The sequence below is a fragment of the Cygnus atratus genome, chromosome 12 (assembly GCF_013377495.2).
Source record: "Cygnus atratus isolate AKBS03 ecotype Queensland, Australia chromosome 12, CAtr_DNAZoo_HiC_assembly, whole genome shotgun sequence".
NCBI lineage: Eukaryota > Metazoa > Chordata > Aves > Anseriformes > Anatidae > Cygnus > Cygnus atratus.
Window position 1 is genome coordinate 5342217 of NC_066373.1, and position 15092 is coordinate 5357308.

General features: G+C 41.4%; 1 protein-coding gene across 1 annotated transcript in view; it reads right to left on the minus strand.

Moving 5' to 3' along the window:
• CDYL2 (chromodomain Y like 2) overlaps positions 1–5214 on the minus strand; it is a 59129-nt gene extending 53915 nt beyond the window's left edge. The window contains exon 1 of the mRNA XM_035543185.2: positions 4928–5214. Coding sequence (XP_035399078.1) covers positions 4928–4951 — 24 coding nt within the window. The 5' untranslated portion in view covers positions 4952–5214. The remainder of the gene's footprint in view (positions 1–4927) is intronic.
• Between the last annotated feature and the right edge of the window lie 9878 nt (positions 5215–15092).

Consider the following 15092-nt stretch of genomic DNA (forward strand, 5'->3'; position numbering starts at 1 on the left):
GCATCCATGGCCTCTCATTCTACAGCAGGAGCAGATGCTTAACTCTATTCTACATCCCCCAGATCCTACCTCAAGCCACTGCCTTCTGCTTGTAAAATGTCTTGTTTCTTCAGCATGGGACTGTTATGTCAATAAAGAGGTTGATTTAAATTGGGAAATGATAGTGTTTACTTAAATAGACTGGTTTTTTTGCAAGTCACCTCTGCTTTAGAAAGTACATGCATGAAACACTTTAACATAGATTTCTGCTTTCCAGTAGAGTTCTGTAAGCAGGCTTGTGTCTCTTCTAGAAATGACTCAATTGAAAGAGATGCGAGATGGAAACAATAGTGCTCAAAAACCTACATTTGTAAACCTCACTTTTGTAAAACAAAGATTATTTTTTATGGTCCGCATCTGCAAACCAAACCCAGCATCCAAAAGTTGAGTTCTCTGATTTGCATGTCTCCACATGTAATAACAACTCAGTAGGCCAGACCGTGCCATTACTGTCTTCAAGTGTTGACTTTGCTGGTACCTGAGTGCAGGTATAAGTGAGAGATGTTGCAACTCACCTGGAAATAAATTATCTTTCTGGTGGATCACATAAGCTGAAGTAAACGGCGGCTCATTCTTACACAGCTAGATTTAACTGAAACCTGTCACTGAGGTGGACGAGCCTCCTTTCAATGGGCATTGTATCATTTCAGTAAGAAGATAGCATTTTTTAAAACGTCACTTTCCCAAACAGAGCAATACTTTAATGCAAAAATTGCTCAGTTTAAAGAGTGACTTTATTACTGTGATCCAGAAATATATGCATGTGACAGTCCCCTTCAGAGACTGAGCTATAATCTTTAGATCACTTACCTACAGTGGTGTAATATAATCTGACACCATGTTAAAAGAAGACTTCAGATTTTGACATCGTTGTCACTGTCTAATTGTGTTTATTATATATAAAACCCAAAAATATTAAATAAAGAAGAGCATCAAAGTCAGCTTCATGAGCATCTCTATGATACTGATAATTGATTCATATATTCATCAATAAAATAAAATTTTATTGCACTCATCAGGATGCTCTGTGTTAGGAAAAATAAAGTTAGGTACACTGTTCATACTGATTTTTTTTCCTTTCAAGCCATCTTACACACTTTTAATAGCAGAACCTTTGTGAAAGAACTATTAGTATTAAGATAATGTGGGAACTAAATTCAAGATGGAGAATACAAAATATTACTTCAAGTCACTGACAACAACTTAAATGTGAATCAACAAATTTGGTATTTAAGAGTAAATACATTACCCTTTCTGTTGGTTACCAGAATTGAAAAGGATTTCCTATCAACACATCCAACGATGTATTTAAATCATAAAGCAAAATAGGGCTGTCTTCCTAAAGGCCACTATGAATAAATACCCTTTTGTGAGTCCTTTATTTTTAGTTTGCTATTTCTAAGGAATATGCAGCATAGCTCTTTAATATTTAACAGGTCATCTCTTACAAGAAAGAAAAAAGAAAAAAAAAAAAAAAAGGAAAGGAATATTCCATGACTCTCTTACCTGCCCAGAAAAGCTTGAAGTCATAAGAATATGGAATTCAAGCAATTCAAAACTAGTATTTTATATAGCCTGGAAATTACACTGAAGTACACATACATTCGTTACTGTTAAAGAAAAATAAATATATATTTACTTAAAAATAAAAACATTGAAACTAATACCTACCTTCTAACGTTTAATGGAAGTAACTCTCTTTTGATGTAAAATGTCTTGGTTCTAATACACAAATCTAGAACTGACTACCAGTAAACAGAACTCCCAATGGGTGTTCTTTAGCTCCTGGAATAAATAGGCAACTGCATTATGGTTCTAAAAGAAATTTTATCAGAGGTATTTCAGGTGATCAGAAGTTATTTTTAATTAGAGAAAGGCACCCAGTTAACCAAACGCTGAGGTTATTTTGTTCGTGGTCTTATTTTGCATTAATATACAGATACTCAGTGAATTCATCTTTAATTTGGAAAGGTTAAAAAGTTTTTTAAAGATCTTAGCAGTAAAAAAAAAAAATAAATGGATGAACTGTCAGGATTAATACGCACATCTATTTCCAAAACTTAAAATTTTACACTCAAGTTCCTTGAGTGCCACCAACATACAAGAAGTTAGCAGAAGTAATACAAAGTGTACTTTTAAAATGTGCTTTATCATGACTCCTAAATCAAGATTGGCTGTAACAAACATAATTTTGCAGCCAGTATTAAAGACTCTCAGTTGCAGAGGTATTTATTATTGTTGACTTGTTTGCTGAGGTTCAGTAAGAATCCTTGAAGGACTCAGATATTACTAATGGAGTCAAAAGGGAATCAGAAGTGTAGTACAACTGTGGGATGTTACCATAAGCCCAATGGGATAATACCAACGGCCCCAATGTATTTCAAGCTGAAGTCCTGAAGCTGTTCAGGGGTCATCTACATAACATTTTACTTGTGCAGCAGGACAGAAAAGAGTGGTGTATCCAAGCAAAAAAGGTGTCAGCTCTGAAGGCACTTCATCTCACCTGCTAACTGGTACAGAACATCCCAGTTTTAAGAGGTTCTTTCTAATGTGTGCCTCTGATGAGGTTGGTTGTTGGGGACAGGAAGGTACAAGGAGGCCATGCCAAGTCATTTTTTAAATGAAACCACCATCTACAAACTTGCAACTTATTACATATACAAACTCTTCCAGCTTTCTTGACATTTCCTATGACCTCAGTCATGGAGAACTTCACAGTGGAGATGTGAAGTGTAGCTGGATTGATAACCTAAGACTTGCACATACTTTTTTCCCCAACGTGTCCGACATGTAGATGAAGATTTTACACCAGGACCAGCTGAGAAGGTTGTATTTCAGACACCTCAAACAAGAAATGCATAGCCATGCTTCCACTTACCTGTTCTGGTGGATACAGTTCTACCATATGACACAAAGATAAGCAAAAGTAGTTCACATGAAGGAACAAAGAAAGGAAGTGATTCAGAGGCTTCAAACCACAACACTAACAATTCACATTCATCCATATGAATGCCTGCAGAATACCGGGCATAAAACTGCCTGCAACCTGGGCTAAGAGCCTGCCCTCTCACAGAACACCTCCACACCAGGTTACTGCTTGAGCAACACCACCTGTATGCCAAGCAGCAGTACTCAACGCACAGCCCACATCCAACTGCCAAATGCCATCACCTTATAATAAGGCAAAGATCATTTAAAAAAAAAAAAAGTAGATGTAGATTTTTAAAATAATGAGTAGGAGCTAGAACAGCGCGGCTACCATTAACCCAAGAGGTGTTAGTTTTATTTCTTTTCAGAACTAACCAAAACATCTCGTGAAAACTTAGACAAGACCAGACAAAGATCCTCTACACATCCCAGCAGTTACTAATACAAAATTGTATCACTAAGTTTTTCTGGTCAAAGTTGTTCTACACAGAACTCCCACTGGCTACACTGGAGTCCAGACAGCAATACAGTTGACATGCAATAGCCTTAAAATTACAAAGTAACATGACAGAGATCGCAAAATGGTGGGGAAAAGGTCAATGGTACTATTCAAATCATCATGTGCTTCTGATCATTTAACACCACTTAGGAGAGCGTAAGTGCTTTCCACTTCAAAGGTCTGTGTCCCACTCAGTAAAATAAAGTCCTAATAGAGCAGTGTCATCCCGTAACTATGACCTTTGTCAGGGACTTTGAAAGACCGCGACGAAGTACAACACATCTACATGAAACCTGCTGGATCCTCCAGTTCTTGCTCTAAGAATCTACACCAGATCACCAACCAGACTCAAAGTCCGACCACGTCCGCCGCAGCGGTTACTGCACACCCAAGCACACGCCGATGCCTGGGCAGCGCCTGAGCACCAGCTGGAAGGTGATCGGCTCCCAGACCTCGAACCACGCACTCTGGACACCCAGGGCACGAGTGGCCGTGTCACCAGGAATTGTGGAGCCCCGTGGGGTGCTCTAGACCAAGATCTGGTGTGGGACATCCCGTCCTTTCTGCTCTTCTTGGATGGCAGAGCTCCACGCCGGTTCCATTTGCTGGAGCTGGGTATTTAAAACACCTGGGGTCCGCTCCCTCTCATTTTTTAATCCCTGCTTCCTCCCTTCTTCTCCGGCACGCTCAGGGCAGCCAGACTCGTTCTCGGAGTCCGGGCACTACAACTGGGTGCCCGAGGCCAAAATCCGGCCGGGGCCAGCCTCCTTTCCCCCTCCTGCCCCCGACCTGGGCTGCGGCGGGCCGGGGGCACCCCACCTCGCCCCCCGGCCGGAGCGGGGCCGCGCAGAACTTGGCGGGGCCGGGGCCGCCCCGCAGAGCTCCACAAAGCCCCGCACGGCCCCGCAGCTCCGCACGGCCCCATACAGCCCCGCAAAGCCCCGCGCCCCCGGCCGCCGCCCCCCGGGGGCGAGGTGAGGCGACCTGGCGTCGGCTCCTGCACTTTGCACGGCGGGCGCGGAGCCGCCTCCATCCCTGCGCCTCCCGGCAGCGCCAGGGCGCATTTTTTCGCACTAATCTGCACATTCAGCACGTCCAGAGCGCCTGCGACTTTACCTGGACTTTCTCCACTCTCCGGGCTCATCGCACTGCGATCACCTCCCCATCCTACCGCTAACTCTCGCTCTCCTTCACTCCTTCCTCCTTCCCTCTCGCAAGGCCTGCTAAGACCGAGCCCGATGGAAAGTAGAGAGAGAGAAAGAGAAAGAGAGAGGCAGAGGGAAGGGAGGGCAGCCACTCCATCCCTCCCTCCCCCCCCCCGGCACACACGCCAGCCCTTTTCCCCCCACCCCAGCCCTTCCCTCGGCGATTTCCTCCGCTCTTCGGGAACTAAGGGGGCTCCCAAACGCTGCCCTCCGCGGCGCCCCCCCGCCGCCCGCCCGCCCCGCGGCCCCCCGCTACCTCGTAGAGGTCCCCCGAAGCCATGCTGGGGTGCGGGACCGGGCTTCTCCGCGCCGTCTCCCCTTCTCTCCACCTCTCCCGCTCCCCCTTCTCTCTGTTGAGTAAACTGTGTTTTGCAGAATGACAGGCTTCGGGGCTGGCTGTGCGCAGAATCAGAGGCGAGGAGAGGCAGAGAGGCAGGCGGCGGGGCTGGCGTAACCACCAGCAGCAGCAGCAGCAGCAGCAGCAGCAGCTCGGGCGCACAGCGCCCAGAGCCGCGTCTCCCCCGCGGCGGGGCCGGCACCCACTTCCTCGCACCCCCCTCCCCGGCCTCGCCCGACGCCCCCTTGCCCGCCCGGGGGGGCCCCGGCACGGCTCCCCCCTTACCCCCCGCCAGGGAAAGTCCCGGGGCCGTTCGGAGGGCGGCCTCCTCTTTTGCTTTCCTTCCCCCCCCCCCCTTTCACCCCCCGCCCCTTTTCTCCTTCTTTCCGAGCCGGGAGCGCTTCAAACTCTTTCCGCGGCCAAAATTAATAAATAAATTAATTAATAAAAAAATAAAAATGGAGGGGGGGGCGGGGGGGGAACCAGAGGCGGCGCGGCGGGCCGGGCCCACGCCGCCCGCCCAAGGTCACGGCGCGGTGTGCGGGGAGCCTCGGGCGGCCCCGGCCGCCACCTTTCCGCCCCCTCGGCGCCTCATGGCCGCCCCACCCACCCCACGGCCGTCGGCGAGGAAAATGGAGGTGGCAGGGATCCTTCCGACAGTCCCCCTCGCCCCCCGAGGAAGGTTGCAGCTCCGGGGAGGATGGCGGGGTTCTGGCCCCATTTTGCACCCGCCCTGAACCAGGCGATGAGGAGCCTTCTCCCCGCGCCCTTTCAGCCATTTTGCAAATTAGCTGGCCCTCTCCACGAAATGGAAGCCACTGACCTCCCGCCACTTGGTCTTCGTGCAGGAGCATGCGGCGGTCAGCCCTCCCATGCAGCATGGAGCTGGTGGCCGCCTCCATCTCAGAACCTTCTGGGCCTTCTCCTCAGAGGTGTCCTCCTCAAGTGCTGCCGCCATGGGGCTGCCCACATGGAGATGCCATGGCCTCCTCGTGGCCCAGCGTGGTGGCCTCCATGAGGCACATCTCTTGCATGAAGGCGCTCCGTGAAGGAAGGGGGCCCGTTTCTCTGGAGGTTTCTCAAGTAGCAAGGCGTTTTCCTGCAGTTTCATGGCTGTATGTTGTGAGAGATTTGTTTCACCAGGTAAAGTGCGAGTGTCCTCTCAATATTAGGTTTCTTGGTATGAAGGAGTGAAGTTGGGCTTTGCCCTGGTCAGCTCTTCACGTTTTAGCTTCACAATGATCCTGCTGTAGTAGTTTTTACTGGCTTTTAGACTCCATGTTTTCACCTTAATAACTAATGTATAACTAGTAGTCATTGCTTCAGAGTTTGGGAGCGATGCTGAACGCTGTGCTTGGTTGTGGCTTTTGTTCATCTTCATTTTATTGGCATTTCTCATGTTTTGCATTCAGTCCTTCTTGTAACATTGCACTCCACGTTAATGTGAGACTTGGCACCATCCACACTATTATCTGAGTAGCAGATTGGAGTCAGTTATTGAGGGTAATATAGTAAGTTTGAGTATGGTTAATATATGTCGCTGGTATGGAGCACTGAATTATTTGTGAAATTTCATTTATGACCCCTCAATTCCAGCAAGTTCCAAGTGGGGTAGAGCCAAAGACTCTTCCAACTGAGAGGATTCTTACTTGAAATATCGATATTGGTTGGATATTTTTAACGTTGTCACCCTTTGTCATGAAAGTAGGAAATAACGCATGCACATATAGGCTTTGATTGACCCAATCTCCTGAACTGTGAATATTACCTCTGGTGATTATGAACTTGCTAGCTAACCAGTTTAGTATTGACTTACAGTTCAATAAAAACTATCTTATAGTAGTTTGGAGCTTAAAGACATTTATGGTTCATGTGGTCTACAGGATGGTGCAATAATGTTGAATTCCTAAGGACAAGCAACTCTGCTTATGTAAAACGTACCTGTTATCTTAACTAAAGTACCTGGAGGATTTTTCTCTGCTTGCCAATTTGCCGGCAATATTTGGATTTTTGAGACTTGATATTGAGGAGTAAAATGTTGAAAGGATTAAGAAATGCTGTAAACTACTCATGCCTTTAGACATTTTAACAATTAGCGCAGCAAAAAGTTCTTAATTCATAATAAATGCATTACATAAAAATCACACCCCATAGTTTCATCTTGAGAAATACATTATTGTGTCTTATAGTAAACTGAATTTTATTTTTACATTAGCAAATCACCTCTTCATGGTTCTCATTGAGCAAAATATTCCTTCAGTAAGTAGATGAGCAGACATTTTAATACATTTCTCTTTAGAACCTGTTTTATTACACCTACTGTTTTGGTGCTTTCTTCAGCCGTAAACGAAATGGCAGTCAAGCCCCATGAGTCATTTTTCAGATATGCTCTTTAATATCCCTTCTCTGAAATTGTTGCCTGTCCTTGTAGTATCAGCTCACTCCAAAGATGTCTTGAATGAATTAAAGAATGTCCCATCCCAAGCTGTAGAAGAATATATGTCTTCTCTTTCAAGACAGGTCTAATAACCAGACAGTTCTTTCTTGGCTTTGGTGCTATTCTGCTCTCAGATGACTAAAATTAGAACAACCAACCTTGCACCATGTTGGAAGAAATATCCGTGAGCTGGTGGTCTATATTTTTGAAAAGTGTGTTTACATTGCATGGTGTTTAGATTATGTTAACGCTGTCAATAGTGTTGCTGTAAGATTTACAACCCAAACAAATATTAGTTTGGGAGTTTTGAAAAGATGAATGCTTTAGTAAATACTTTGAAGAGGGGAAACATCTTTTTCCTGATTACTCATTCCTTGTTTTAGAGTACACAGTCTCTTGGGATGCAGTGGTGTGTGAGTCAATAGTGAGGAGCAAAAAGAGGGCTTTTGCGATTGTCAAATATGGGAAAAGTTAATTGTGGTTTCAGTGTATTTCCCTGCCGTTTAGCAGAAGATAAGGTTTTAAGTTTTTAAAAAAATCCGACTGACCTTCATTTGTCCATCAGGTCTCTAATGTAACTAGTCAAGTCATGCAGCATATCTCTGAGACTTCTGGAAAAAATAGAAATAATTAAATTTATTACCTATTTTTTGAAAAAAATCTCTGGTGAGAGATTTTCTGGAAATAAATATTTACCAATTTTAATTGTCTTTAAAAGTCAATATCTTTACTATAAAATGAAATTACAAAAATCTGGATTTTGCAACACAAATTACGAATTCTAAACGGAATGTTTTTGCTAAATATGTGATTATGCATTACTCTTATTGTTTTGCTGCCTTCTCCTATTTCCCATCCCAAGAGAGTAATGCAAGCAAGGGAGACATTCCAAGTGTGATACGTCACATTTGAACACTTCTTTGGGTTTGGTTGATGCTCTTGTTTCCACTACTTTAATTACAGGAATTATCTCTCAGATTGAATAAACTTAAAAACGAAACTATTATATTTCAGAAAGCTAAAATACTGTTATCATAACTGTGCCATTGATTTGTTATTGACTGTTTAGTCAGTCTGTCCAGTGCTATGCAAATGCTATAGATATTGTGCAGTCACTGATACACTTCCCCCTAGGAGCATACAGTCTAATAGTGCATTTTGGCAGCAAGCTCTAAGAAGAGTCACTGTAAAGGACTGCATTATGTCTTCAAGAGTAAGCCAAATGATGGGAGACGATAATTTGGAAAACAAAGGAGTCGAGAGAAATCCTGTATTAGGTGGCAGGGAGGTATTAAAATTAAATGAGAGAAGGGTGAAAACAAGACGTGGGTGAGAGGAAGGAGAGAAGGACAAGGAGCCAAAGGTGAATGCAAGGAGAAAGCTGTGTGAAGCCTTGGCTGCACAAAAAAAAAATGAATATTTTAGTACCAGCAACTGGATGTGAAGCAGGGAGTACAGTAACACAATATCTGTCTCCAACCAAAGAAGGAAGGATGACCAGAACACACAAAAAAACGTCAGTCAGGGTAAAAATGAAAGAAAGTTTTAGTGAGTTCATGAAGGAAGAGCTGGCAGGAAATGGTGAGTATCTACAGCAGGAAGAGGAGAGTCACTTATGACACCACTGTTCTGCCTGCGTGATAGGCAGCATGATGGACTTCCTAGGGTTTGGTGCACGACGGACTTCCTAGGGTTTGGTGCTGTGATGCTGTGTGGCTCTTGGGGCCGAAAGATCTAGAATACTCCAGGGAAGCTATCAGGAAGATTATCAAAGATAAGTCATATAGGAGTTGCCAAATAAGATGAGGAAGTCTTTACCATAGAGATAATACCTAAAAATCAGAGAATAGATGAACATGAAAGGAAACTAGGAAAGCACCATTTTTTTTAATAATCGATTTATATATTTTGTGGCAAGAAGTAAAAAGCCCAAGATGTTTTGCACTGTGCCATGCTGTCTTTGAAAGCAAACAAGTAGTTGTGATCATTTGATTCTGATGCTGAATTAATGTCTTCCTCCAAACTCTTCTTTGGATCTTATAACATGCAATTACCTATCATCAAGAGGAAGCATTTGAAACAGAATCTGAAATGACACAGTATAATGAAGCAAACAATAATGTATACAAAACACAGTGATGTTATTTGTTAGTGTACACCAAATGCCACAGAAGAGAACCTTTTGGGTGTTGAAAGGATGTTTTATAGCAGCTGTCCTGAAAACCATTTTTACTTCCCACAAACAGAACAGATTCTGTTTTCGTAAGTATGGCCAATATAATTTTGCTTCATTCTGGGAAGGGGAAAAAATGAAACTTTGACCAAGAGTGTGTGGAAAAATGGATGCCAACTAAGATGCATGGAAGAAGACGTAAATATCTGTCATGGTTAATACTTCATATGGGAATCCATATGGTGCAGTGTGTGTATGTGTCATTATCTATCTGGACTTAGAATATAAGTAAGTCCTGTTGCTTAGTACATAGGTGCTTGTCAGTTAATTTCGATGGGAAATATTTCATATTAGGTATAGTGTGTGCCCTGGTTCTGTGAGCTGATTCCTGTGATTTATTGATTTTAACAGATTTCCGTGCAAGTATGAGGATCAACTCATTGCAGTCAGCTTGACATCACGTGAGAAAAAACTGCCTTAAGAATGAAGGCATGGGATGGTGTGTCATAGGAGAAGGAACAGAGATAGTGTATATGAATGTCAGGAAAAAAAGAAAGTACGGAAATTACCCTGCTAGAGGAGACTTCGCTGTCAAAAGTGTTTCCCTAAACCAGTACAAGCAGTGTTCTGTAACTGCAGTCATTGAAAAGAGCAAGAAGAAAACCTGGTAGTAAGACTTACCAGATAGAAGTGGCTCAGAATTGGCTTCTGGTGTGAGTCAGCAAAGGTATGTTTTCCGTGAATTATTGTCACAGCCACATAACAGCCATTGTAGAGGATGCTTTACCAGAACACATACTTGGTCTGGAACATAAATGGCCATGTAGGACCTCACTGAAAGAACATGGAAATGAATGGAAGTGTTCTTTTGGCCTTTATGATTTTGGGTGCCTTCCACAGCTGTTCACCTCTCCTTTTCTGGTTCCTCTTGCCGTCCTGTTTTGTCATTTACAATTTCATTTTATGAAACTGAACCATGTCTGACAACAAGGACTGAAGCTAATCATTGTTGTGTCTTTTCTTATATTGAAAATTAAGATAGCTTTGTCTTTGGCTGAACACATTGGTTCTTTGCCAGTACCTCCCAAAGACACTAAAAATAACATCTTTCCCTGTTCTGCTCCCTCTTGTTTGCAAATGCTGTTCTTCCACCTGACATGTGGTCATAGATAGTAGAAAGGTACCCGAACGGTCCTTTTAAAACCAAAAGAGCTGCTAACTTTGACTAGTGATTAAAAAAAAAAAAAAGGGATCTACATGTGGGAAAGTGTAGATCATGTAGAAATAAATTTCATATGGGAACTCTCTTTCAAAATTGGCAGTACAACAGTTTTCAACAGATTTAGGAAGTCATCGTATACATTAAGTGGGAGAAAATGACAAGTGTTATTTTCTTATATTCCTGTATATCTTGAACATCAGGTAAGAATCCATGGTAAGACACATTGGGTTTTGGTCTCATTTTTATGTGGGTAGAAACAGAAGTGTGAAGTAGATAACTCAAGTGCTTTGTTCTGTTAAGCAAAAAATGGAGTTGTGTGAATACCTAAGAGTGTTAGAAGTTGTAATGCAACGTGGGACTTGAAACTTGGACAGTGCCAATTAAAGGAAGTTGGGTCAAGTTTTATCAGTGCTATCTGGACAAGCTGCATAAGAATCCTTATAAAGAAACCACTGAAAGAAATATATGTATATATACATATATATATATAAAGAAAACACTGAAATAACTGAAAAATTCTCTTAAGAGGAAACACCTGACAAATTCAGTATTATTTACATATGAAGTATATATAATATTCGGTGATCATGGTATATTACAGCATATTAGTAAGCTAATTGATATATTTCCCTGAAATTTTGTGCTATTAAAATTGCACTGAGCTAACAATATCTACTAATATACAAATATGCAGGGTTTTAAGGTGTACTTGTGTATATTTGTATGTTAAGCAATACTATGTTTTGTGTTTTTTTAAATCATGGACTCATTTTGGGTCTCTGTATTTGCCACTCACAAAACATCCTCTGTATAGCTAGGCTATTCATGAGGGCAGCACAATGAGAAGCAGTAACTCTGAATGGTTATAGTAATAACTCTGAAACCATGCAAGGACAGATAACAATTCAGAAAACTAGAAGACTTCTTCCTTACTAATGAGGGGAAATATGGAGTCTGATCTATTTATGAAAAGGATTAATTACATAAAGTCAATACTTGTGAGGGTGGAGAACCTGAAGCTAGAAGTCCAAGTGCCTCCACGTCCATTTTTCTATGTTTATGTGCAAAAAACATAATACACCAAAGTGTTTCAAAAATACGTATGTTTATTAGAGAATCACAGAATAATGGATATTGGAGAAAAACCTCCTTAGATCATCTAGTCCATCTCAAAGCAGGATCAACCAGAATGCATTTGCTCAGAACCTTCTCCACTTGTGTTTTGAACATCTTCTTCAAGGATGGAGATTCTTCAGCCTGTCTGAGCAACTTGTTCCAGTGTTCAACCACCCTCACAGTAAAAAAAAAAAAAAAAAAAAAAAAAAAAAATTTTTACATAAGATTAAATGGATATTTAAATTAGAATTCATAAAGCTATATTTAATCAGTTTATTTTATGAGATTTTCAAAATACTTTCCAAAATAAGAAACATTAGTATCTTGAACATGATGGTCTAAAAAATGAAATGTAACAAGGTACGATGATTCTCCAGATCATAGCAAGCTGCATAGTCAGGGACAAAATCCATGTCACAACTCTCAGGCTCTTGCTCCAGGAATTGATTAAATTATATGTGGCATTGTTTCTGATTACATTCTTTAAGCAGGGACTTCTTTCTGCAGTTACAGGATTCTTGGGACCTGGATATTATGTTGGATTTCATTCAATAAAATGCATATATGTTATATTTGAGTATTCTAACACAGCTTAAAATATTATCAAGTGCTAGTAAAGGATTAGCTACTCTTTGCCTGGAAATGTAAGACTTTTAGATCTTGACAAAATGGGAAAAGCCTATTGTAGTCCAGGGAGAAGTAATGTTAATTTTGTCTGATGGGCATTCATAAATTCTTTCTAATGTTACTAGTGACATACTTTTTGAAAATGAATGTATTTACAAAAAAATTGCTGAGGAGTATGAAAGTTAAAATGTAAAGGATTTATTTTTTTTAAATTTTCCTAAGATGTTTTACGTTTTGAAATAATATATATTATGGTGGCTTATAGTACAATCAGCACTTTTAAAATATGTCATACGTGTCAATTATTTGTAATTATAGATACCTTTAAACACAAGCTAGTGGAACTCTCCATTTACATACAAGGGCTGTTGTTGGGTTTCATAATATCTCTAAGAAGAGAATTATACCCACTGTGAATGAATATACAACAGGCTACATTACAGTACGTACCTAACTATGCTAATCCTTAGGACTGCTTTTTAGGGTAGGGGCTATAAACCAGGCCTTATGGGACCCAGTATTTGCATTGCATTTATTTGCAGAAGTACACTTCAAAAGCATACTTATGCATTTTTTGACAACATGCAAAACAGCAATTTCTAGTTCTTAGACATTATTCTGATTTTTGTATACTTTCATTTTTATTCTAAGGCGTTAAACATTCTTAACTGTAGAAATGTTAAGAATTTAACTTTATCAGTTGTAGCACCAGAGAAACTATTAAAAGTTCGAACTCCTTTTACGGTACTGATTTACAAATAAGGAACCATTTACCTTCATTTTAGTGTCTCTACCAGGCTGCGTCAGTATAGATGAGCTGGCAGCCAGCCCACTCGTGGTAGGCATGGACTAGTCCACAGCCTCCATAACAGGGCTTTCTTAAACCATGATGGATGGACCTAAAGTGAGAGTTAAAAGAAGTAAATGAGAAAGCCTCGTTTTAATGCGAAAGACTGATTCACTTACCAGTGTGAATTCTTGAAAAGTCAGGGAAGGGTAAAACCTATGTAGAGAGGAGTATCAGGTCTGTACCTTTGCACTGAAACTCAGATTTCTTACCCAGTCTGGTTGGAACAAAGCAAGTTGGAGCGTATTAAAAGCCACAGCCTGAAAGCAGGCATTTCAGTGAATTTAAAGTAATGACTTCAGTGTAGCAACAGCAATTCACCTTCCCTGAAATTCTGGCCTGGAGTCTAACTGGAAGTAAATCATATCTCAGTAGGAACCAAAGAGGTGACTTGCTCCCAGCTCACCTCATCACTTAGTATTACTGTGTGTGATATTAGTTCTATAATAATGCATTAATTTTACTTCTTTCACTGTTCTCTTGGCAACATGTTACTTCTGGTTCAGAGTTTCCTGAAAGCAGAAGCTGTATTTTTGTTGCAGTTTGGCATTCTGGTCAGTTGTAGTTGTAATTCTCATTGACTTACATTACTTTGTGTTCCCTCTCTGGTTAAACGGACCAAAGCAAATAAGCCTATCTAAGCTTACTGTATGGATTTAACAGCTGAGTTTTGTCTGTTTGTCAGCTCATGCAGCATATTATTTGTAAGTATATTGTATAGATAATTTTTCATACAGGACTGTGCTGAATATTGATGATAGTATCATCGGATAACAAGCTTGTTTTGCTTTGTGTTACGTTGGACAGCCTCTCAGTTACACTTGTTGGTGCACAAAACAGTCCATTCTCATTTAATTCTGGGTAATAACAGACAATTTTCTATTCTGATTTTAATGACAATGCAGTTTCAGAACGTGGCAACTAAGAATCCCTTTGAAAAGGGCTCCCCAGTTCCACCCAGAAGGAGGTGGGTCTAGATGGACCTCCAGATGTTGTTTTCACGCTCTCATATTCTGTAAAACCAGAGGAAAAGATCTGAGATTTTCTGCTTGATCTCTAACTGAAGTTCTAAGGATTTTACTCCTTGAAATTGCAACTGTTAACATCATGTCAGTACATAGTTATTCGAAATAAAAGTGTTCAAATTACCTTGTGTGGGTGGAGGTAATCTGTGCAGCCTTGAACTGCAAATAGTAATTAAAAAGGGTGGTAGCAGGATGTATCCTGGGCAAGAGCTCTTGCTCTCTGCGCTGCTGTGTGCTCTCTGCTCGCTGCGTTGTGTACCAGTGCAACTGTAGCTGGAGGAGGGCTGGAAGTAAGTAAACTGGTGAGAAAATCATGATTGCCCGTGGTTGTGATGATGCTGTGTACCACTCAAATGTGATTTCCAGCAAGTAGACCATACATACAGCTGGGCGTTTATAATTTCTGAGTGGCTAGAATCTATTTTCTACATCTTCATGTTCGTTCACATGCCTTTATATTTAGGTTTCAAGCTATATCAAAGTCCATCTCTTGAACTTTTCTCGAATGCTAGCAATACAAGTCCGTCACAGGGCAGGGCAACCCAAAGACACGATTGCTTGATGGCTGCCTGATGATTCTTGTATGTGCTCGCCAGCTTTTGGCATTTGGAAAGTGGTAGGGCTGGCAAATGTGCTT